Source organism: Euprymna scolopes, chromosome 19 (genome assembly GCF_053919585.1).
Source record: "Euprymna scolopes isolate OS-2025 chromosome 19, ASM5391958v1, whole genome shotgun sequence".
Lineage (NCBI taxonomy): Eukaryota > Metazoa > Mollusca > Cephalopoda > Sepiida > Sepiolidae > Euprymna > Euprymna scolopes.
In genome coordinates, this window is record NC_136500.1 from 104,761,861 (window position 1) to 104,789,468 (window position 27,608).

A 27,608-nucleotide genomic window follows, 5' to 3' on the forward strand; every position below is an offset into this window, starting at 1 on the left:
AGCAGCCCCTACCGTTTATGTCAAAAAGGTCAAAAGAAACCTGCCTTTGCACTAATTTTTCTACTGGTTTGAACTAAGTACTAAAAGAACCATTACCTACTTCTTAACCCTGAAGAAATTTTCACTAAGCTTAACAGAGGAAAGATCTTTTCTAAAGTCGATCTAAGTAAGGCATACCTTCAAATTTCAGTGGATGAAAATAACTCAAAGTTGATTTGTATTAACACCTTTAAGGGATTATTCAAATTTGAAAAGCTAGCTTTTGGAGTCAAGTTAGTGCTCGCCATTTTTCAAGAAATTATGGATACTATGTTGGGCAGCCTTGATATTGCAATGGCATACCTGGATGACATCATAAATGAGACCACAGTACTTGCTACCTTACATACCAATTGTGAGATTAAAACCATAATGTACACTACTATCGGAAACATTTTTGGTCACATTGCATGAAATTAAATGTGAAGCACAAAGAGACAAATTTATGAGTACTACAAAACAGAAAATCACAAATAAAGACCAAAAACTACAGAACCGTTTTTCTGTGTAATGATGTCATATTATACAGCAAGAGGGTTGCCATACCAAAAACATTACAAAAAAGGATAATCAAAGACTTTCATATGGGTCATCCAGGAATATATAGAATGGAGAGCTTCATGCATAGTTATGTATATTAGGCAAAGATGAATAAAAACATCAAAAAACATGGTCGATTCATGCAAGGGTTGTTTTTTGAAAGCAATGCCACTCTCACTCACTTTTAAGCTAAAACAGACAAACCCTGGTTTAGAATTCAAATAGATTTTGCATGGACACTGAAGGATTGGTATTACCTAATTGTAGTGGAGAGTTACACGTGTTCAGATGTAAGAGACCCACTACAGGGGTAATTATTAATTTCCTTTATTAATTATTTGCCCGGTTTAGAGCTGTTGACTATTTAATGACAACTGGGCTCAATTTACGTCCATGGACTTCAAAGAGTTCTGTGATATTTTCCAAATTGAACATGTCACAGCTCCCCAGTATAACACATGATCAAACAGGCAGGCAGAATACTTTGTTGGCACTTTGAAACAAGCACTCCAAAAAGCATGCGGCACACCTAGAGAAACACACTGCAACAGTTTCTACAAGTCTATAAGATCACAGCTTATCCTGATACACCATCAGCATGTACCTCTTTCATAGTAAAGACTTAGGAGGAGGGTGTTATAATGGCTTACCCATTCACTCATAATTGATCCTTCTAATCATTATACAAAACCAGAATTTAATACTCTTGTGGGGAATCCCACGCAAGACTACAGACTCACTAACTTAACAGTTGGAAAATACTGACAACCTTTCTTTGTAATCGCTTCCTTGTACACTATTTTCTTTTCTATCTAAGCTCGTTACTATAACAATAGATCAGCATCATGAGATTTATCATGTTCTTCATTCAAGATGAAATTTTGAAACTAATCCCCCATCTATTATTTCAGTTCTGCAACCAAAATGATTTGATAGTTTATTCTCATGTCTGTTCAAGATCATACTCATTTCTTCCCAAGTTCTCACTCTTTTCACAAATGCAGATGTCCAACGTTTGTTTTTATTGTCAATTTTATTTGCAACACTCCTCTTGTCACAACTTTATTTGCAACAATCTTTGCAATAACTTGTATCATTTTGCTAATTTTGTTCTGACACATATTGACTTAAACTTTGTTACTGACAATAAAATTTGGAATTTTCATAACAATTTCCACCTTATCTTTTGAATTTTTTCATGAAGATAAAAAGAAGCTTGGCTGTACTAAAACATATTTTTCAAGATAATCTTCCCGATCAATACTGCATCTGTGTTTTGCTTGGATGATTAATCTCGACATTAGCTAGAATCCTGCATTGATGTTTATCACGTGATTCTTTGCTTGAATGATAGTTTCTTTTTATTGCTTGTAAGCGAATGATGGAAACGGTGAACAAAAGACTGAAAAAAGAATGAGAGAAAAAGAAAAGGAATAGAAGAAAGGAAAACAAAAACATCTTTCAAATGTTTTTACATGTTTGTTTATTTTATTACCATGAAAAGGTCAGAATGCTTTCCAGGTGACCTTAAAATTAAGTTGTAAATAAAATGTTTTCTTAAATGTTGGAATATTTTATGTACATTTTGTTGCAAGTTCATCTCAAACTGATTTTTTACTTAAAAAATGATTTATTTGCATAATCAGAAGTTTGACCATCATTTTTACTTACACTTTTTTCACTTGAGCTTTTAATTGACTGGATAAGGAGGTGCTTGCTTGCTTCAGGAAAAGTCCTCTTTTTTCTCTCCATTTCATACACATCAAATACATAATGAAATGAAATACTTGTCAGGATAAACCTGAGGAAATAATTATTTCCCGTGGATTGAAAAATTAGTGATCGTCCTTGAGTTTTGACGTCAAGAGTCGGTTAAGACATTTTAAGATGCACACGCAGTTCAAAATCAAGAAACTTCATCAGCGCACATCCATTGGTTAAAATTTTCATAATCTCAATCGTAACTTGCTAAATAAATCTGTTAAATGTTCTTGCATCATTTTTACATGGTTATTTCTAGACATTTTAAATCTGTAACAATACTCTACTTTCTTCACACAATCCAAGCGACAAATTAGTTTTATCCTCTGAACCAAATCAAATTGAAGAATGAGCTCCAAATTGAATTTTGACATCTTAACAGAAAATTAAAACCAATTCTTTTGACTAAAATTCTTTTCAGAATGTTTCCAGTTACTCTTAGTGCGCATAAAAATTAGGTAACATGAATACCTTCTCCACTGTGGGAATATGACTTATATACAACTGTCTAGTCATTCAGATTAGAGCCCACATTACTTTTTCATCATACAAGTACTTGAATTTAAGTGGTGTCAATTTTGTTTCTTTTTTATTATAAAAGAAGTGAGTTCGATCCAGACAAGACACAACCAGGTTCTCTTACATCGCTGTACCAGTAAGTTATTATTCCTGCAGCACTCCTACTAAAGCATTAATAACATTTGCTTCATTGAAAGTTTCATCTACAGAATATGCAAATGACTTAATAACTGCAAATATTTCTATAATAAATAAATGAGGAAGTTTAGATATATTTTATCTAAAGAAATGACAATGTTTGAGAGTAAAAAAATGCAACAGAATAAAGATTTTTTTTACAAGGAATAATATTTATTTTCTGTTAAGGGGTTTATGATAATCATATAGAGCTAACATAGACGATGTTTCAAGGAAGGCTGTGTATTTCTCTATTTGATGAAGTTTGTGGTTAGAAAAAGGAAAACAGACCATCACAACGATTTCTTTTTAAATAAACTTCATGATATAACAAAGGTACCATATTGTTTCTTATTAAAAGATTCTATGCTTATGTGGTGTGAATTCATAGCAAACACTATGACTCATCCAAGACCATCTTAGTTTAATCACCAGTTCTAGTCAATGATCTAATATTTGTAACCGTGTTTCATAAAATATTTCGAAATTATAAAATATAAGTTGCTTCAAACCCCTTAAAACTCCGGTGGAATTAAACACTCTGTAAACTTGTTTTGTATTGCATTACTGCAGTAAAAGTCAAAGTGGCCTTGCAGTAAATAGACTTAAAAGTTTTAACTATGAAATAATTCATGTTCAGTTTATTATTATTATTATTATTATTATTATTATTATTATTATTATTATTATTATATTTATTTATTTTTTAGGTTATTTGTTGTGTGTTAGAATAATTTCCAAACGTTAACAATTTGAATTCAGTCTGTTAACGATATTTTAAAATTAAATATTTAATATTAAAATGAAGAGCAGAATAAAGGGATGTGATAACATAATTTTGTAATTTTTTTTTGTAATTAATAAGTAAACAAATAGTATTTACAATAGTATATAAATTTACAATTACTTAGTTTTATATTTTTCAAAATAAACAAAATTGGTCACAATACTAATTAGTTTACTCTCTAATAATGACAGGAAAACTTGAAAAATAAAAAATAAAGTTAGAAAATTTATAGAATTCATTTAAGACATAAATTTATTATTTAGATTTCCAAAATATTTCGCTCTAGCAAAGGAAATAACCCATGACCAGTGGTGTAGCATCAGTTTTTGCCACCCGGGGCGATCAGAAAATTTGCCACACCTCTCCCACATATGGCATATAATTACATGTTTAACCCCCTCTTCCCGTTGGTATATGATTACCTGTTTTGCCTCCTCCCCCGCTGGCATATGATTATCTGTTTTGCCGCCCCCCCCCTTGCCTACTGCTGACATATGACAACCTGTTAAAACCTTCAAAATTCCAAGAATCCTTCAAAATATTTATTTTCATTGAACTAATGTTTACACTATTTCCTTCAGATTAATGTTTACACAATTCCCCTTTTTTAAATTTTCATTTAATTCTTTTCAATAATTTGAATAATAATAAGCGTGTAAACATTAATCTGAAAAGAATTAATACGAAACAAAAGAAACCGAATATTTTTCCAAAACAAAAACGTGTAATTCAAATAATAAAAAAAATGTTCAAATAAATTAATTGGCTACACAAACAATTATAATGATAAATTTAAATGAGAACATTTGGACACCTGAAAATGTTATGAAATGATAAAATCATTTTTATATAATTTTGTTGTTGTTAAAATCCGAATTTTCGCAAAATAACATGGCTGTATCAAAGAAAGGATAGTTCGATGGAGTTTTCTTTTCTTTTTCTTCATAATGTTATTATTAAGAGGTCAAGCCTCCCTAAGAGAAAAAAACGTTTTGTGCCCGTGCTTTTTGAAAGCTGTGTGCTTAATTGTTCTGTTTAAGCACAAAATTTAAGAAATTTGTTATCTCTATATAAATAAAATGAACTCATTTTTTCCCGTCTGATTTTGACATTAATAGGATTAAAAATCAAGATATTTCATGCAAATATAATATGCACAAACGGCAGAACAATATCTGAGGTGTGTTATAGGCTTATTATTTCTCAAATTCCTCGATAATCTTAGATTTCTATACTTTTTCTGCTGAGAAGTCACGGCCAAAATCGGTTAAGATCAATGGAAGTGGTAAAATATTTTCTCTCTAATAAATTCCTCCTCCCCCTGCCACCACTTAACACCGTTTGGGGATCGTTCACAAGGAACAGTTGAGAAGAGAACACCAGTTTGGCTTCGTAGTTCTTTCATGTGAAGTTATTTAAAATCACTAAACTAAGCTGCAGTGCTCTGTGGCATAGTGGTTAGCGTGCTGGACAATTCACATTATATTTTCACGTTTGCGCCGACCTATCGTAGTCGTTTTTTTTGTTTTTTTTTCCTAAACAACTGGAATGGACTTTTCTTGGTGGCCGAACTGTTAACGTTGCAGATGTTTTTTTTTTGTTTTTTTTTCACACTTTATTTTCCTACTTTTACTCATGACTCCGGGTTTGATCCTTCCTACTTACCTACCATAACATTTTGTAAAACTCCCCCCCCCCCGTCCCGGAAACAAACACTCGGGCAACGCCGGGTACCCCCGCTAGTTGTTAATAATGTTTCAATCCTTTATAAAAATAGTTTAAAAATTTTTTTAAATGAATATATTTATGAATTGAAAATAAGTCTATAGATCAGATCAGGAATTTAAGACAGAATCAGTAATTGAATTGGAATCGGGAAAAAATTTGGAATCATCCCATAAATATATATATATATATATATATATATATATATATATATATATATATAAAATATACTACTGTATATACACATATATATATATACATACATGTATACACACACACACACACACACACACACATATATACATACATGTATGCATATATACGCCTAGGGGATCGGACAAATTATTTGTTAGCTTTTATTTATTTTTATTTTCTATTTTTATGCTCACAAAATGCCGCCTCTTGACATGTGCCATTCGTAAAAGTTCCGATTTAAAAAAAAACAAAAACTTTTCAGTATAAAATTTAAGATATTTTGATTAGCTTTTATTTATTTTTCTATTTTCTATTTTTACCTCCTCAAAATGGGCCGCTCATAAAATAGGGACACATTTTTCTGATTCCGATACCTCCAAATGTTCCGATTTTTTTACAACCTTTTCGGTAAAAAATTTCTAATTTTTTTGTTAGCTTTTATTTATTTTTTCTATTTCCTATTTTTACCCTCTCAAAATGCCGCCCCTGACGTGTGCCGCTCATAAAATAGGGACACATTTTTCTGATTCCGATATCTCTAAAAGTCCCCGATGTTTTACAACCTTTTCGCATAAAATTTCAGATTTTTTGTTAGCTTTCATTTATTTTTCTTTTTTTTCTTTTACCCTCTCAAAATGCTGCCCTTCCTAGAACATGCTGCCCGGGGCAGACTGCCCTGCCTCGCCCTTGCTACGCCACTGCTTATGACAAAATTTTTTCTTATCACCTTTATTTTGCTAACCTTTTAATATTAAAGCTGTAATTAAACAAAAATCGTTAACAGATTTTTTAATTATAAGATGAGTTGGAGATGTATGTTGATGTATAACTTGAATGTTTGGAGTGCGATAGTAAATGCAATCGCACAGATGAAAGATAATAGCTAAAACCTATTTTACATTTTTAATAAAAAATAAATTAATGATTTTCTTTTTAATTACAACTTACTGTCACCTCTATTTCTTTTCTCCTCAATTAAGAAAATATGCACTTTGATTAAATTAACATCTTATTGGAGTATTTGACAGTGGATCAATTCTTGTGATTTTTTATTTGTTCTTCGTAGAAATAATCAAATTTTTATTGATTGTTTGTGGTTCACAAGATATTCAATGTGTCATTACTAGGGCTATGACAACAGCATATTCTTTTCATTGTTTTGACTCTCGAGTATATATCCGACACAGACACAATTAATCAACCGAGGACCAACATCACTCTACTTTTTATTTGAAACATACTTTAAAAATGCCATTTTGCATAATTGATAAAGTGCATTTTCATCTAAGTGATATATAAGCAAACAAAACTTCAGCTATTGGGCAGAGGAAAACCCTTGTTTGCTTCATGAGAAGCACCTTCCATGCTCAGAAAGTAATGGTATGATGCATTATGTCTGCAAGAGGCATTATCTGTCTACTTTTTTTATGAAAATGAAGCTGATAATGCACTGTAAATGCTCAGCGCTATCGTGTGATGATAAATAACTTCTTCACTTCTCAACTAGTCAGTTTTGCGATGGATTAGCAAACACTTTTCAAACAAGATGGAGCTACAAGTCACACAACCAGAATTCCATCGATGCCTTTAATGCTTTATTTTCAGGTTGTGTCATTTCTCGCAACAGATATATCTCTTGGCCCCCTCGTTCATCTGATTTGTGTGCTTGTGACTATATTTATAGGGTTATCTTAAAACGAAAATGTTCGAAAGTTATCCATCTAGAATAGTTCCGGCTCTCAAAGAACGCATTGCAAACGAGATTGAGGCAATACCAGTAAGTATGCTGCAAGAAGTCATGCAGAACTTTTACATTCGAATCCAAGGATGCCATGCCACTAATTGTACCCATTTGAAAGGAGTAATTTAAAAAAATAGTATTGCTTCTTCATTTAAAAAAAATGGTAAAGAATGTAGATTCCATTTATCTCTTCTCTTCTTTCTTCTCTATTCTTCTTCTATTCTATCTTCTATCTTCTTCTATCTATCTATCTATCTATCTATCTTCTATCTATCTTCTTCTATCTTCTATCTTCTTCTTCTATCTTCTTCTTCTATCTTCTATTCTTCTATCTTCTTCTATCTTCTTCTTCTATCTATCTTCTATTCTATCTATATAAATAAAATTAACTAATTTTTTCCCCTGCGATTTTGACCTTAATAGGATTGAAAATCAAGACATTTCATGCAAATGTAATGCGCACGCACTGCAGCACATTACCTTTGGTGTGTTATAGGCCTATCATCTATCCACTTACTCGATAAACTTAGATCCCTATATTTTTTCTGCCATGGACAAATTCGGTTACAATCAATGGAAGTGGTAAAATCTTTTCCCTCTATTACATTCATACTCCTCCCGTGCCCCTTTATCACCGGTGGGGATATATCCACACGGGACACTACGAGGAAGCACCGGTTTGAGTTCGTAGTAGCTTTAAAAAAACGGATTGGCATTTTTCCGTCGGTTGAAACGCAATTTTCGATTACATCGAATCCATTGTTTACTTATGCCATTTCTTCCTTTTCTTTTTTATTTTATTTTATTTTATTTATATTGGGGAGGGGGGAGTTAATGAACCATAGGGTTACTGATGCCATTTTTTTTTTTTTATCAGACATTCTTAGCCCACGTTCAATATTACCTTGCTTAATTTAATAGCAGTCTACCACAATGCTATCTTACTGAAATCCGTTCTCCTCCGCATTAAAAATACAGTTTACACAGAGAAAATCGCGTTTATTACATAAATAAACAAACAAACGAAATCAACTACCATTGGATTTATGCCACGTTCCTTTATTTTTCGACATAGCCTCATCAATTAACACCCCCCCCTTTGAAACAAACACCCGGCCAACAATTTTTTATTATTCCTTTGCTTTGATTTACCCAAAACCACACACACCTCAATACACCCGGGCAATGCCGAGTAACCCCGCTAGTATATAATAAAGTTGTTAAAATATATTTTTTCAATAACTAATTCATTTTTAAAATCTTCCTGATTCATTGGCAAATATATATATATATATATATATATATATATATATATATATATATATATATATATATAGGAGGGGAATTAAATTATACAAATTACCAATTGCAAAATGTATTGTTCATAAGCAAGGAATACGAGATGAAATGAATTAACATATAATTATCCAAACTGCCTATCACAGTTTTGCAATAGAATTTCCAACCAAATCCTTCCAAGAACTATATATCTATCCAATTTGAATATTGCTTACACCAAGTCTGTGGATGTACTCATAGCAGCACTATGGATTTATGGATTTTACCAATTTCATTAGTTGAATCTTGCTATTATTTGACTACATCTTCATAGTTTGATACAAATTTAATTGCATGTTTATATGCTTTTCTTTGAATTTTGCAGTTTTCAGTTTTTGCACTAACAAGCAACGTTATAGTAAGTCTATAAAAAGTTATTTTGCCAACCATTTTCTTCTGAAGAAAAAAGCCAAATTTTTAAAACTCTATGGAATAAGAAAGAAAATAATACACTCTATTTTGTATTGCTTGTTTAAGAACATTAAGTTTTGTAAGTGGTAATTTGCATAATTTATGTCCCCTAATATATTGATGCTCTATCTTGAATCTTGAGCATTATTTTCAGAATAGAATTAATCTATAAATATTAATATTTATATTTCCATTTAAAATTATAATATATGTATACCTCACACACACACACACACACACACACACACACACACACACACACACATATATATATATATATATATATATATATATATATATATATATATATATATATATATATATACAGTATCGGCTATAATATAAGGAACGGAAAAAAAATTACAATTATTCATGTATATTTAAAAAATTAGTGCATAGATTTTTCTGAAAATACTCAGAATAAACAAATAGAACCAATGTGTATAAACTAGTACCAAAAAAAATAAAAATAAAATTACGATTCAATATTGAGAAATATTTTAGTTTTAAATTATATCTGTGGATTAGTTTCTTGCAAAATTCAGGATTTATCTTTTCCCACTCTTCCTTCAATAAATCCCACAAATGATTTTGATTTTGGGGATTCCTCGTCTGTGCTCTTTTTCCAATCATTTTCCAAACATTTTCTATCGGATTCAGATCCGGACTCTGCGCTGGCCAGTCCATTAGTCTTATTTCTTCTTCCTCGAGGTAACTTATCACTTTTTTAGCTTTATGGCAAGGGGCGTTATCTTGCATAAAAATGCTTGGCTGATTTTTTTTTTTTTTTTTTTTTTTTTACATAGGCATCACCACATTATCAAGGCCAAGAGGCCACTCAAGGATAAGGGTTAAAGCGTGTACAGTAGAAATTGGACAATATAGTAATCATTAGTAATGAAAATTTGGTAAATTTGATAACTTATATGGAATGGCTCAAGAACTTATTTACATTAGACTTGAAGACAACCATATTGTAGTCAGCCAGAAAGCAGGAAAACGGAAGACAATTCCACAGGCGTGCAGTTCTAAGAAAGAAGCTTTGTTCATGGAATCTACGTTTAGGTTTAGGCACAGATAAAGAGTGGGGGGAATTATTGATAGTGTTTACAGCTAGACGAGTGTTTCTTGTGAAAGTTTGGCGAGGGGGGACCATAGATTGAAGCTCAGTCGAACACTTTCCATGAAAATAACGATACATCAGAGACAAACTCGCAACATCTCTTCTGTGAGATAGAGGTTGCAAGGAAGAGAAAAGGACATCTCCTACGAGGCTACGAAGTCTATTTTGAACTCTATCAAGGCAGGCCAAGTCCTTTCTAGCAGCTCCTGCCCATATGTGGCAACAGTATTCCATCCTTGGACGTACCTGGCTCTTATATAGATAGAGAATAGCATCAGCAGTGAGATATCTACCGGATCGATAGAAAGATCCGACCATTTTTCCAGCGACCTTGGCAACAGATTTGATGTACGTGTTCCATTTAAGATCAGGAGTAATGGTCAAGCCAAGAAGCTTGTCAAAACTTGAGGCCTCCTGAAGACGAGAGCCATTCATTTCAATTGATGCCAGATGTGGATCAGAATGTTGATGATGTAAAGAGAGAAGCTTGGTTTTAGATGCATTAAAAGTAACCAGCCACTCCTTACCCCATTGTACTACGTGCTCAAGATCAGAGGAGAGAGAATTGGAGAGAACTTGGTCGTTTACTGTGTTAGATGTGCTACCATAAATGGTAGTGTCGTCAGCATAGATGTCTACAAATGATGTAAGGATGTGATTTGGAAGATCACTAATGTAGATCAGGAAAAGAGTTGGGCCCAGGATGGACCCCTGAGGGACACCGGCATTAATACTGTGAGCTTCTGATTTTTGCCCCTCAACTACTACACTTATGAACCTATCAGAAAGAAATGATTTAATAATTGAGAAGACATTTCCAGCAATACCATAGCTAGAGATCTTATGAAGTAAACCTTTATGCCATACCCTATCAAAGGCCTTAGATATGTCAAGAGCAATTGCCCTAGAAAGGTTGCCTCCGTCGAGAGATTTGCTAATCCTATGAGATATAACTGTAAGCACATCTGCTGTAGATCTAGCAGAACGGAAACCATATTGAGTGTCACTAAGAAGGTTATTTTTGTTGAGATGGTTGATTACTTCTGTATTTAACACAGATTCCAGCAACTTACTCATGACGCACAGGAGACTTATTGGCCTGTACTGAGAGGGGGATGAGCGATCACCTGAATTCTTAAATACAGGGCATACTGATGAAATTTTCCAGGGAGATGGGAAACTATTCTCCTTAAGACAACGTTTAAACAGTTTTGTAAGTATGGGCACTAGTTCAGGTTGAAGTTTTTTGAGTACTATAATTGGAATACCGTCAGGGCCAGTTGCTTTACTGGAATCAAGGTTTTTGATTAGCTTGGCAACATCACGTACAGATATACGTATATCACATAGCGTGTTTTCTGATAGAGGAGGAAATATTGGGGGTTGGCGGCCTTGATCGCAAAGGGTAGAATTAGCTGCAAAGTTCTTGACAAAGAGTTTGGCTCTGTCTGATGCTGACGAGATTACCTCAGGTCCATTGATAATAGTTGGGATGGAGTACACGCTTCTGTTCAGGATTCTGTTTGCTATTTGCCAAAACTGGTGGGAACCAAGCCGCTGCTCAGCTACTTTGGACTTAACAGATTGAGCATACAACTCTCTTGCATTCTTTATTACTTTCTTACAATGGTTGCTGGCAGTCCTGAAAGCGGCTTTAGTTTTCATACATCTATTACGTTTGAAACAGTGGAAAAAGTGATTTCTGTGCGCAATTGCAGCAGCACATTCTGGAGAGAACCATGGCTGGGTGTTAGGTTTTTGCTGAAACTTTTTCGAGGGTATGAAACGGTCAATACCTACAATTAACCATTCCGTCAGGTCTAATACTATAGAGGACACATCCTTTTTAAACATGGAATGCAGAGGTAGATCAGATATAAATGTACGGAAGCTATCCCAGTCAGCCTTAGGTGAAAGGCGTAAGCTCTCCATGACATGTTGTTGAAGGAGCTGCTTATAAGTCTCCGCATTAACCCTACCATAGATTCAAACTAGAGGGCCAACTCCTTCCGAGGATATCATACCCCACACCATTATACTTCCCCCTTCGAATTTAAGTGTCTTTTTAACACATTTGGAGGATAATCGTTCACCTGCTTTACGCCGTATATGCTTCTTTCCATCAGATCCAAACAAATTGAACTTGGATTCATCGCTGAAATGAACCTTAGCCCATTGTTCATAAGTCCAGACGACATGCTCATGGGCAAACTTCAAACGGCTATTTTTGTTCTTCTTGGAGATCAAGGGTTTAAATACTGGCACCCCGGCATGCAATCCGGCAGCTGCTAACCGTCGAGAAACAGTTTTTCTAGATATATTTTTCCCAGTCTGTTCATTAAAATCACGAGAAATTGATGTTGCGGATTTGAATCGGTCACTAAGAGCCTGCCTTACCATAATCCTATCTTCTCTTTGAGACATTTTAGGGCGTCTGCCGGTTTTAGGGGATGCTTCTAATGTATTTTTATTCTTATATCGAGCTATCACACGATGAACAACACTTTTTGATCTTCGAACGATATTAGAAATTGTTGAAATTGATTTCTTTTCTTTGTAATTGTCTAAAATTATTTTTTTTTCTTGGAGAGACAGAGTTTTGCTAGTCGGTGACGCCATTTTTCTTTGTTGTGCTTGTCAGCAATTCCAATATTAAAAACTAGCTATTTTTATGTAAAGTTTAGTCTCTTAAAAATAAATTTTCTATTTCGTTCCTTAACTTTTGGCCAGGATAAATCCACAGATATAATTTTAAACTAAAATATTTCTCAATATTGAATCGTAATTTTTTTTTTTTTTTTGGTATTAGTTTATACACATTGGTTCTATTTGTTTATTCTGAGTATTTCAGAAAAATCCGTGCATTAATTTTTTAAATATACATGAATAATTGTAAATTTTTTTTGGTTCCTTATATTATGGCCGATACTATATATATATATATATATATATATGATTGTTGAGCTGGAGTAAATCCGACGATATGAAATAAAATGGAGGTGGAAGGACCTGGATGCTCAACGTTTCGCCCGATTTATGCGGGCTTCTTCAAGAGGGATGGTCATTGACGAGAGAGTCGGAGGATTGGGGCTATATATAATGATGGGGGGAGAGCAGCGTGTTTTCCTTATGTAAATTAGATGTCATATATACATAAAATGTATATACATGTATATATGACATCTAATTTACATAAGGAAAACACGCTGCTCTCCCCCATCATTATATATAGCCCCAATCCTCCGACTCTCTCGTCAATGACCATCCCTCTTGAAGAAGCCCGCATAAATCGGGCGAAACGTTGAGCATCCAGGTCCTTCCACCTCCATTTTATTTCATATATATATATATATATATATATATATATATATATATATATAGTAGAAATGGTAATTAATAAAAACTGAAGAAAGTGCTCAATACTGTTGTAGAGCAAATATGCGTTTTATTTTTTATTACTGTATCTTTCTGTTAAGTTACATTATTGTTTCAGCTACCCGGCCGTTTTTTTGGCCGTCTGTAGCTTCCTCAGACTTTTACAGAAATGTTCGTTATGATGGGATGAAAGAGTGAATGATGTCAGGGGAGGGGTGTGACAAGAGCGGAAAAAAGAGGAAGGGAACAAGGGGGAAAGGTGGGAGGTGGGGTGCTTGGTATGTCGGTAATGTTTTAGTTTGGGAGTTTAAGGACCTTAGGTGGTTGTGGGGAAGGGTTCGGGAAGTTACTTTCTGGTGTGGCTGAGGGCATAGGGATACTTGGAGGGGGGAGGGGATATGTGGGGGTAGGAGGAGGGGGTTTGCTTTAAAATTCGAGTCTTAATGTTTAAGTTTTTGGCGTCTCGTTGGTCAGATAATTTCTTGATAAGTATGTCTTCACCTGTTCAGTGTTCCTTAGGTTCGGAGGCGGGGGGGGGGCTATGATTCTGTTTATTTATTTGGTTTTTATTTGTTGTTAATTGCTTGGAGAGGGTTAGCTAGCGGGTGTGTGGCATGTTCATGCAATACATCCATGATATCTATATAAGCTATTTTTTCTACTTCTAATAACGTAACATATTCACAAAACTAAGATAATTGCCATATGCAAAGGGATCCTGAAAAATACAACCATTTAAGTAGTATATCTCCATTATCAGCTCAAAATGAAGAAAACTATACATTTTTCAAACAATCTCTTTGTTTTTACTATTTCTGTTACTATTATTTGAATCTCTCTCTGCATATCACATAGTTTTGGGGGAAAATATCTGTCCTTAGAATAGGCTTCTGGGCTTGACCTTTACTCCTGATCTTAAATGGAATATGTACATCAAATCTGTTGCCAAGGCCGCTGGAAAAATGGTCGGATCCTTCTATCGATCCAGTAGATATCTCACTCCTGATGCAATTCTCTATCTATATAAGAGCCAGATACGTCCAAGGATGGAATACTGTTGCCACATATGGGCAGGAGCTGCTAGAAAAGACTTGTCCTTCTTTGATAGGGTTCAAAATAGACTTCGTGGCCTGGTGGGAGATGTCCTTTTCTCTTCGCTGCAACCTCTATCTCACAGAAGAGATGTTGCGAGTTTGTCTCTGATGTATCGTTATTTTCATGGAAAGTGTTCGACTGAGCTTCAATCTATGGTCCCCCCTCGCCAAACTTTCACAGGAAACACTAGACTAGCTGAAAACATTATCAATAATTTTCCACACTCTTTATCTGTGCCTAAACCTAAACACAGATTCCATGATCAAAGCTTCTTCCTTAGAACTGCACGCCTGTGGAATTGTCTTCCGTTTTCCTGCTTTCCAGCTGTCTATAATATGTTTGTCTTCAAGTTCAATGTGAATAAGTTTCTGATGAGCCGTTCCACTTAAGTTAACAAATTTACCGAACTTCCATTACTATCGATTACTATATTGTCCTTTTGACTACTCTACACTCTTTAACCCTTATCCTTGAGTGGCCTATCGGCCTTGATAAGTGGTGACGCCTATGTAAAAAAAAAAAATTAAAAAAAAAATAATGAATAAAGTGAAGTAATATAAATCCAATTTTTTGTATTTTTTAAAATTGACATTTTTTAAACAAAATCAACGTCGCTCTTCATCACTATTGACATTGATGTTATTAATATGTGAGAATGCATGTGTAATTATAATAAAAATAATAATCAATTGTCATTGACAGTGATAAATTAATGGTAAGCAGCTGTTGTGATAACATCAAGTTGTTTGCAAAGAGTATCAGAAAAGATGGAAAAAAACTGGAAAGGCTTGTTGTCAGTAAGACTCGAGGGAACACCATCGGTTATTTATCAGTGAGTAATCTCGAATGACGATCTGAGTAAAAACCCTTAATGAGTACAAATAATAATAATAATAATAATAATAATAATAATAATAATAATAATAATAAAATGGTTGTTGTCAGCGAGAAATCAAAAGAGGTGAAAATAGTGGAAATAGTGAAAGTATGTTTTTAAACATAAATTGTAAACACTGTATAAATTTCGAATCTTGAAACATAGAGCCAGTTATGGAAAAGCTCAATTTTATGCGATTATTTTTCTAGAATCGATCTTCATTTTGAAACAATTAATTCTAGCACAGTATTTAAATGTGCATTTCTATTCTCTTCAATAAAAATTAAATTGTGAATTTAATAATGAAAAAAAATTAAGTGAAAATATTTCAATCAGCAAGTCAATTTTTAACTGTGTATATATATATTTTTTATTTTACTTTTGTTAGTTTGAAGAGATCAAGGGGCTCCTTCCTGGGGCTAACACTTGATTCTATTATAGTTTAAATTTATATCCGAGGGCTCTTTTAAGAATAGACACTGTTCCCTTTATAGCTGCTATCTGTATTTCCTAGCTTGGTTTTCCAGGGATTGCTTCTAAGTATTTTTGAAGGTTCTTTTTTATTAGGCCAGTTTCTCCTGTCACAACTGGTATGATGTTTATTTCTTTCAGAGACCATGTTGTTTTTAGATCATTTTTTAGGTCCTGATATTTTGTTATTTTTTCCTATTAAGTCCAAAGTCGTTTGGAACTGTGACGTCGATAATGAGTGCAGTCCTTTCGGGTTTGTTTCATATAACAATATCTGGCTTGATGGCCTTGTCTTTTATGTATTTACCCGCCTGTATGTCTTTGTCGTAGAACACTGTCATTTTTCCATTAGATGTTATCGATGGTGGTTCATGTTCCCAGATGTTCGACGGCCTATCTAGTTGCATCTCTCCACAGATCTTCCAATGTAAGTATTTACATATTTTGTTGTGGCGGGCAGTGTAATGACCATCGGCTAGAAGGATCTTGCATCTAGACATTGGCTTGGGCTTTCAGCAGCTGAGTGACAGAATCTGCATTAGTCTGTTTTTTTGTAGACCAGCCATTTTTTAAATTCCATTTGTGGTCTTGTGCAGCTATAATTAATCGTTCTTCATCAAATGGAAATTTGTCACATTTAAGCCATTGCAGTGAGGCCTCCTTGTCAATGTAGTTTTGATTCAGTTATTCCATGAACCTGCCTGCTCTCTTATGCTGTTGCCATCCTTCTAGTTTTGTCTTCAGTTCCCTTTTTGTATACTACTTTCTCTTCTTTCGGGCGATTAGGCTTAATTCTGTATAAATACACATGTGGTTTTCTAAATAAACGTGTAATCATCATCATCATCATCATCATCATCATCATCGAGTAGATTAAGCTATTATTATTTAAAACTTAAAATATTAGGTTTTTCATAATAAATTTTAATAAGATTTTAAAATCGAATCCTTATTTTTACTTCGAACGGAGTTTTTATGAACAAATTAACCAAGATTATCTTAAACAAAATTTAGCATAAAACATTCTAGAAGCATATGTATGCGTTACCTTGAAAAAGCCTCACTTCCTTCGTTTCCCGCTTTTATATTTGACCTTCACTTAACGGATTCTTTATTTCCGATCGCATAACACACATGAGCATTCTGACATAATATGAGTGATGAAAGACACCTTCATTATAACTGATTAAACTAGCGTCCCTTCATCATGCATGTCTAGATGCTTAATTTTAAGAAAAGATCTCTCAAACGTTTTTTTCTTCCTTTTCTTTTTTCCTTTATATTTTTTCTTATTCAGTTTTCATTTTCATTAAATGACTGACCTTGAGTAAGACCATGGGTTTATCATTGCCTAACAGTGTCCTTTTAGACTGAAACAGTAAATTTATTGTAGCGACATATCATAATTTTGTTTACCTAAATTGAATAAAATGATTATATCTGTCTATCTATATAAATAAAATGAACTCATTTTTTCCCGTGTGAGTTTAACCTTAATAGGATTAAAAACCCCACACTTCAGCACAGGATCTGAGGTGTGCTATAGGCCTACTACCCTTACAGTTCCTTGATATTCGTACATTTCTATATTTTTTCCAGTGAGAGTTCACTGCCACAATCGGTCTAGAGTCAATGGAAGTTGTAAAATCTTTTCTCTCTATTCTATTCATACTCCGCCCGCAACCACTTAACACCACTGCGGATACGTCCACATGGGAATATACAAGGAACACTGGTTTGAGTTCTTAGTTGCTTAAAAAGTATGGATTGGCATTTTTCCGTCGGGTGAAATGCGACTTTACATTCCAGTTCTTCTGTGGGTTACTTGTGCCATTTTATAAATTTCTTCTTCATTTTTTCACTTTTTTTCCTCCCTTTATATTTTTTCTCTTTTTGTAGGTGGGCAAGGGGTTGCGATTCAAAGGATTAATTAAACGAAACGAACTAACATTGGATTCCAGTTTTTACAAGAAACTTTAGCAGTTAGCCGTAAGCGTTCTTCAAATCTTGCACTGATTAGTTGCTTTAATATTTTATTTACTGCTGACTTCCTATTTTCGGATTAGTTACTTATTCATTATTTATTCCTATACATTGCATTTCTGAGAGTTTCATTAGCACAATTACTACTACACTATCGATATTGGAATCAGACGACATTCAAATTGGTTAACAGCGACCGACATTAAAAAAATAAAAAGCACGGTCAGTTTTCTGGTTTCATTTATTCATTTTTTTTCTTTTTCATTGAAACAAAGAAAAATAAATAAATAAAATCTAATAAACATATTTTCATTATACAGGGTAAGTTTTATTTTTTTGAATTTTGTTTTTCCATTTAAAAAAAAGAAAAAAATTAGATTTAAATAAACATATTTGCATTTTACGCGGTAACTTTTTGGGGTTTTTTCTCTTTTTTTTCTTCTTTTCCTTTGGTATTCTTTCACGTTCATTTTGTTTTTTATTTCTTTCAATTTTCCGCATCATATATTAGCTAAACCAGGGCGGGGGCATATATAAATATAAAAGCTAAAATGTGTGTGGGTGTGCGTGTGGGTGCTCCTTCACCCTAAACTCGGCCTCCTCCTGCTACTATGACAATGACGTCATATTTGACCTAGAAAACGTTGACGTTACTTTCAACCACCTGCAAGTGTTTTTAAAGGGTTAATTTTATCCGTTCTCAATTGTGTGTCTGTTTGGCTTAGAGGTAACGTGTCAGGCATTTTTTTCTCGCCTTAGCCTCAATGCTTCGGGTTCGAGCCTGTCTTCCTACCTAAACTTTTTTTCCTCTTTTACACCTTTTTTTTCCTTTTTTTTTTTTGTACATTTGTTCGGGGGTTTGCTTTGTTTTGGGTTTTCCAATTTTTTATAACATCGTGTTTTTTTTTTATAATATTAAAACAGGGTCCCCCCCTCCTACATATACACCTCCAAATACCCCCCGCTAGTATATATATATATATTTGGCTGTCTCTAAAATTTTTAGAATGGACAGTGCTTGATATTTTGGTTAAATATTACCCAGTATCTTTTTGTCTTGTTTCTAAAACTTGATTGATTTAATTAATGAACAAATTCCCTGTAAAAGGTAAGAAGGGTTTGTTTCTTTTATAACGTCATGTATACCAGGTTGTTGTTGTTGTATACCATATGCTGAAAAACAGAATTTACTCATTAGAAATGCTATAGATTACATTGATTGCAAGAATTGACCAATATTTCTTTTCTTTCCAGGGAAGACCAGTGACAGCTCTTACATGGGGTCATAATGATCGCCGTCTGTTCATAGCATCAGGTTGTGAGATCTATGTTGCGTGGATCAGCAAAATAGTACCTCCACTCCAGTTCTATTGTCAAAGAACCATCCAGAAAGCTATTCGAGAAGAAAGCAAACTTAGGAAATTACCTCTGCCAAGTAAACTTAGGAATGGTGTCAAAGCACTCTTTTCTCCAACTGTCAAGGTAATCATTCAGCTTTTCCTTCTTCTTCTTCTTCTTCTTCTTCTTCTTCTTCTTCTTCTTCTTCTTTATCATTAGTTTTATATTTTTTCATTTTACTCATAAATACTTACTATTTAGATTTTTACCATTATCAAATACTTATGAAAATTCTATTGTTATAAGGTCCCATGTTTGAAACTTTTATGTTTCATAATATGACAAAGAAAACATTGCATTTTGAAAAGAAGCAGCTCTCAACAATGAAGAAGGTCGCAGGTTGCAGCGACCTAAACATTGTGCTAATGACACCCAAGATGAGGATAATCGTTCGATTAATCAACACAACACAAGCATTCACATCTCATCTCAAAAATTCAGAATTGCTGTTAATTATTACTTGAAAATAATAAATTTAAAAATTATAAATTATAATTAAAAAAGGGGAAGGTGGGAGGAGCTCAAATATAAAGTTATAATGACGATATAAATAATACCATGATTAACATTAAATCCTTAAATGTTAAATTATATATACATTTAATTAATTCAAATAAGAAATTTATAAATGATAAGTGTATTTTAACAAATAAATACAACCATGAATTTCATTTCTCCAAGTGGATTGAACTGTATTAATTAATTTACACTTGTTTGCAGCTAATTGTGAATTTCGATTGAGATTTTTATACAGAATAATTACAGATTGAAAATAATAAATTTTAGGGTTTGATTTAAAATGATTAAATAAAACTAAACATTAAGAAAACATTTTGGGCCCAAAAATACAGGTGTCTATTTGAGTTCAATAGATTGGATTAGTGAAAATATATTTATTTGAAGTAAATCTAACAGATATATCAGGTAATCATTGAATAGAATATAATACTTAAAGTTATACTAGAAATGTATAAAACTCATATATAAATATGGATTAATTTATATTGAAACTGTTTTAAAATATTAAGGTTTAAATATATAATATAATAAATAAATAAAAATTAAATAAATAAAATAAATTAATACTACGAAATTAGAAAATAATAACATTTAATTAGTACAGTTAAAACTGGAAGTAAGTTGTTTCCTTTGGACGGAGAAAATAAACAAATGCATTGGAAAAAATTAAAAAATCTCTTATATTAATGAAAATAAATCGTTAATAGAAGGCTGTTTAAATGTAGAAGTATACATAATAAAAACATTTATTCATATAATAATTAAAATTATAGTTAAGCATCATTTAAATCTAACTAAACTACTGTAATTCTCGTACACAAGTTCAATAAATTTAATAATTAGTTTCATATAAAATAAACCTAAATACATATATTCTGGATTTGATCATTATCAATATTATACAAGAAAATAAATATAAACTAATTATGAATAATAAATTGATAAAATAATATTAAATAAGATATTTTTATGTTAATTATGACTACAATTTATTAATACATGGATTTTGCATTGGTGATTCTTCATTAAAATTTAAAAAATGGTGTAACTAAAAGAAAACGTAATTGCAACTTCGCTTCCGATTTTTAGATTTTGTAATTATGCCTATATTCCTTTATTTCCTTTTAAAGTTAATGAGTGCATATTTTTCTCATGATTAAGGGCAGAATAAATTAAAAAATTGACATAATAATTTACATGAATTATTCTGCACTACAAAGCAGGTGCTGTCAAGAATTGAATATTTTAACATGCTTAAAGAAATAAACATGGTCAACATCTTGAAATTTGGAATATAGACATTTGTTATTTATTTGTATATGTTCTATAGTTATATGGAGCTTATAATTGAATAAGCATATTTTCCCATATATATATATATATATATATATATATATATATATATATATATATATATATATAGTGGGGTACTAACATGCATACAGAGATATGTACTTGCGATGAGGGTTCATCTGAATGTGCGTACATGTCACTAAATGTCTATAGTGATTCTTCACTATCTGAACCCTAATTTATTGTGTTGCTCATGATGTGTATGTACTCGTTTGAATCATGTAATTGTGGCCTAGCCGAATGTCTATTATGTTGGTGAGTGGACAGGTTGTAATACAAAGACAATTCGGGGCTAAGCTTTTTCTGTTCATTTCTTGGACCCTCCAGACAGCTGCAACAAAGAAGCATTTCCTCGGAACAGATAACACAACCCACAGGATAAAAAATATATACATTTATTCTTTTCTTCCAGTCCAATTGAAATCCCAAATCCTCCAGGCTTGTGAACTCTTTTTTTCTACCCCATCTTTTCAGTTGTGCGCATTTCCCGCACATCCATTCGTCTCCAATCTCGAATGCTAGCTCTCTCAAATCTCGGATCTAACTCCGAAAATCCCTGTTAGATCACATGTTAAATAACATGTATCCCCTACTCATTAACTGTCATTTCTAACCTAATGTTTAATTTGTTTTGTCAGCTAAAATTCACAACTATAAACATATTTTTAATAATTTCTGAAAGAATGTTGATACTTGTTAAAATTCCTAACTATCTAAAATATCAAAACATATTTCTTAACATAATAAATCATATTTTGGTGAACTCCTGACGATCAATATATAGAGCTCAGAGTGCTCTATACAACATATGTAAACCCTGTGTATCGCTTTATTGCAGGTCTATATTTTTTTAATTTTGAAATTGTTATTAAGCACAGTACACTTAACAAGGTGCCTTATTTCCCTGATTTTTGTGGAATTTGAACAAATATTTTGAAAGTTATGCTAATTTTTCTATTTTCTAGTAATTTTAAGTGTGTATCACTTAATTGCAAGTGTCTAAAAATGTATATTTTTGGTAATAAAACAATATTCTGACTTCATATTTCTATTTATATGAAATAAAGAACAGATCCAGTAATAATATTAATCAAAAACAAGAAGGAATTTCACATTATTTTGTTTTAGGAAATATTTATTTATTTCTAAATCATATTGAATAGCCTTTTGTCAATTGATGATGTCAATCGGCAGATTTGAGATGATGTGATGCTATAGGAAACTTCCAAAATCTTCCTCCAAAGTTCATCCTTCAACGAAAATTGAACACCTCCTTCATAAACTTTCATATTTATTGTTGACTAGCGGGGGGGGGGGGGGGACTCGGCGTTGCCCGGGTGTTTGTAGGTGTGTGTATGGAGGGGGGGGGGGGGTAATTAATAATCCTGCTTAAATATTATAAAAAAGACGATGTAAAAAAAAAAAAATCCAAAACGGAAAAAAATGGCATAAATAAACCTGTGTATGGAGGGGGGGTAAACTAAAGAATAAGCGAAGTAATAAAAAAAACGTTTGGTCGGGAGGAGGGATTGAACCCGGAAGCTTTGACGTGGAGGTGGAAACCAATGCAAATACTTAACGGTCTCGACCACAAGTGAGAGTAATTGATTAACGTGTTAAGTTAAAGCCTATAAAGCTAAAAGAGGTTTGATTGACAGGACGACGCTAAATGAGGTCATCGCGCGATCGTTATTTTTAGTTTTCACTTCACCCCAGATAGTGGTGGGAAGGGGGGAAAGCAGAGCAAAAGCTGAGAACCCAACGTTTTTCACTGTATTTATACTGAAATGCAGGACGAACCGGAGACAGAGCGAAATAGCGCGAATCTCCTAAAAGTCGACGTAAATAAATCTAAAGACGACCCGCGTTCCCAAATCCTACATATTATGATATAGGACCCATATAAACAGTTGTAAGCGATAGTTACGAACTCGGGAGCGTGTGCTTGAAAAGCCTTTTGAAGACATACACGAAATGGTCACACACATTTTGCCTTTTATATATATAGATTAGAGCTACTCTTTTAGATTTATATCTGGAGAACAAGGTGGCCATGTCATTAATCTTTTTCCACTAATACCTAATGACTTAAGATGTTGTAGCCTTGGCTCTGAGTGGGATGGCACATTGTCATGCTTAAAAATCAATTTGCAGTGACAATGGAAGGTCATCAAGCCATGGTGACAAATGCTCATGTACAAATAAAATATAAGACTGGCTTGTCAGTTTGATGTCTTCTGGCATTTAAAATGGTCCAATTAGTTCATACCCCAAAATATGACACCTACACTTCCCTGTTGACAACGGAATCAATAAGGGGGTAGAAAATACAAGAGGACACCAAACTTTGGCCCACCCATCTGGTCCATCAAGGGTTGCTCTGGCCTCATCGGTGAAAAGAACATTTTCAAAGCTGGTTTTTATGTATTTCTGAGCCCAAGTCAAACGATCTTGCTATGAGCTTAATGCTTCTTGCAATTTTGTTTAAGACATTGCAGCGTGCCCTTCTGGACAAGGAAGATATTCCAGCCTTGTCAAATGTAGCAGCACTGTTGCTGCCAGGCTGCTTGACAAATTGATGGCGAATTTTTCTAACATCACGAGCAGAAACTGACTTTCTTATGTTTTGCCTTTCTTTGGTTTGATATTTGGATTTTCAAAGAATGAAGACTATGTTTTTCAATCTCTTTCAAGCTCCTTGGCTAGATCTACAAGAGATAAACCTTCTGCAAGGCCTGTAACAACACGTTCCTTTTCACTAGCTGTCACTCGACCCTTTCTAGGCATTTTGGGAGACCTGCAATAAAGTGATATACACTTAAAATTACCAGAAAATAGAACAATTATCATAATTTTCAAAATATTTGTTCAAATTTCACAAAAATAAGGCACCTTGCTATGCTCTTCCATTGTACTAAATTTCACTTCTTTGCATTTCAAAATTAAAAAAATATTGACCTGAAATAAAGCGACACAGGGTTGTGTATATATATATATATATATATATATATATATATATATATATATATATTATTTTTTATTACCGTATCTTTCTGTTAAGTTACATTATTGTTTCAGCTACCCGGCCGTTTTTTTTTTGGCCGACGGGACGGCCAAAAAAAAACGGCCGGGTAGCTGAAACAATAATGTAACTTAACAGAAAGATACGGTAATAAAAAATAAAACGCATATTTGCTCTACAACAGTATTGAGCACTCCCTTCAGGTTTTTATTAATTACCATTTCTACTAACTATATATATATATATATATATATATATATATATATATATATATATATATATATATATATATATATACTACTGTCTGTTCCTATCTATCACCACAAATGCTAGTGCCACAATATTTTATACAAATACACATCTTAGCATATCATGTTTTAAACAAAGTTTAATCCTATGTCTGTAACAGCAAATCAAACTAAAAATCTCTTCTACATAACTCTGGTCATTCTGCACTGTTCATGAAAGAAAAAAATAATAGCAATTGCAATTGATGTCACTTTTAATCTACGTTTTACGATTTTCTGAAATCAAAGAAAGAAAGAAGCAAAACCTTTCTACCTGTTCTTTTTCTTCACTTTCTATTTGAAACTTTCTCAAAGACAAATCGATATGATTTTATGTTTGCATCTAGCAATAGCAGTAATCCAAATATGTTCCATTTGACATCAGTATCAGCTGACTTTGAGAAAAGAAGATAAACACATTAGACTCTTTCCTTTTGCATCTTTTCCTCAAACATGAGCCATGGCTAAAAAAAAAAAATACTCAGAAGAGATTAACTGCAATGTTTCTCTAAGCTTGTACAGATGCACAAAGTTTGCATTAGATTTTTTTTCTTGCAAACTTTGCGATTATCAATGTTTCTCATCAACCAGTAATTTGTATGTGTTTCTATGTGTGTACTTTTTGTTTTAATTTATATACACAAAATTTTTTGTGTATGCTAGACTATAGTAAGTCAAAAAGACAGATGAAAGTGGAAACGTTTCAATAATACAAATAAAAATTGTGTTTTGAGGCTATTATCTATCAATGCAAAACAAGAAACTGAAAGAAGAGTCATAATGCACACATATATAATACTAAAGAATAAACACAAATATAACAAAGCTCTACAAAAAAAACATTTTTTCTTGGTGTCTGAAATTTTGGAACTAATATTGGCTAATTCAAAAGTACTGATTCCAAAAATTATACTCATTTGGCCTATTTTGCTCTAGTTTTTGTTTTGCTATGAAATGTTGCATCATAAAAATCGTATCTTTTAAGGAAATTTTGTAAGAAGTGGCAAAAAATAAGGCATAAAGGTTTCATGGATAGGTTTTTTAATATAAATTTATTGTTTTTGTTTGCTTTTTCCTCATAAATACAAAAACAATTTTTACAACAATATGACATAATATATATTTTTTAGGGTAAGAATTTTCGTTTTTTAGACTTTCTTGAGTGGCGAATATCAGACTTACCAGCAGTAATCCAACATCATTATCCTGTCCTGGCTTTGATAATATTCTTCCATTACTTTGATATCTTGGTGAAATATTTCCCCCTGCTCATCATTGAAGTTGTCAAAATTATCAAGAAATCTTTCAAAATGGCTGTGGAGAAAATGCAGTTTTATGCTTATGTTTATTCCAAGTGTCTGGAAGTTATTTAAGAGCTTTTTGACAATATTTTTGTCATTTTCAGCTTTGTAATTTCCAAGAAATTTTTCAACTACCTCAACAAAACTTAATCAGCTAACCAATTCAATTTCGTTCATTGAATGTGAAAAATTTGAATCTTTTATCAATTTTCTCATTTGAGGACCATCAAAAATACCAGCCTTTTGTTTCTCAGTATTTAATCCTGGAAATGCTGATGAAATGTATTGAAAATATTGTCTAATTTTAGCAAGAGTTTTGACAAACTGTTTCATGAGTCCTAGTTTTATATGTAAAAGCGTGAATATGATTTTTTCAGTTGGAACAAGTTGTTCATGAATGATGTTTCTTTCACCAACATTAAGTTTGTCTCGACAGGCCAATTTTTTTTATTTTCCAATGATTTGTTTTATCCCTGCTATCCCAATAACTCCGAAAGCAATGAAACTCTGTTTTTCTGAAAAAAGGTTTACCATTTTTAAATCAACACAAATAACCCATTCATGATTGTTATATTTCAAATGTGTTAAGACAGTCATTATAGCATCGTATGTTTCCTTTAGTGTTATGGTGTGTCCAATAGATATAGGTGCATAGATATTAGAGTTATATAAGAGCACACATGTCAAGCTTCTTTTAGATCTGTCTATAAACAATCTCCATTCTTCTGATTTATATTCTTTACACCTAATTTTCGGAAAAGTCCAGGAATATCTACACAAAAAAATCAAATCTGGCAATTCTTCAGAGAAATTAGTAAATTTATCATCCCGTGTTGAGTAAAAAGTAATGCTTGTCCCAGAGTGCAAAACATTTCTATCATTGAGTCGAGAATCTAAGAGTTCAGATGATTCTGTAGAGGTTTAAATCTCTTATCAAATTGCTCAGATCTTCTTGATCAAACAATACGTGGTCTGAGGATGGTGGGAGATAATCTGGATAATTTGCATTGTCTACTTTTTCTAAGCTTGTATCTAAAGTTTCATTGGGTAGATCAGACAGTTTTTTAAAAACAAGTATCACAATGGGCCACTGTCGAATTGCAGAGGGAAGATTTGGAAAAACTTGGGATTTTCGCGTCTTCTTATTAATTCCTGTTAAATTAATTTTACAAAAATAGCAGTCGTTGAAGTGATTTTGTGGTTCTCTCCAAATCATTGGTACTCCAAACCTCAAGGATTTTTGAGTCCCTTGCCTCAAATGTTCAATACGTTTTGCAAAGTATATGTGGAGTCCAAGGCTTGTCTTTATCACCGAGATAAGCTTTTCAGATAAAATCTGTTACACTATTTTTTTCATCATTTACTCGAAACTCTCCACAAATATAACAAAATGGATCTGGATGGTTTTTGCAGGATTGAATCCTTGATGTCATTTTTGTATATTTATTTAGTTATTATATCTGCAATGAAACAAATTATAAAGTTCAAACTATCAAACATCTAAGTAAATAGATGCAGCTGTATTTAAGTGAGTTTTCCAATAGTAATATTTTCCAATATTGTTATATTGG

The 27,608-nt window shown here is 32.8% G+C and overlaps 1 protein-coding gene across 4 annotated transcripts in view; it reads left to right on the forward strand.

Annotated features, from left to right (window-relative positions):
- LOC145239866 (tubby-related protein 4-like) overlaps positions 1–27,608 on the forward strand; it is a 647,302-nt gene that overhangs the window by 477,049 nt on the left and 142,645 nt on the right. For all 4 annotated transcript variants that reach the window (XM_080103438.1, XM_080103439.1, XM_080103435.1 and 1 more), the window contains one exon: positions 19,412–19,639. In XM_080103438.1, the coding sequence (XP_079959564.1) occupies positions 19,412–19,639 (228 nt within the window). The remainder of the gene's footprint in view (positions 1–19,411; positions 19,640–27,608) is intronic.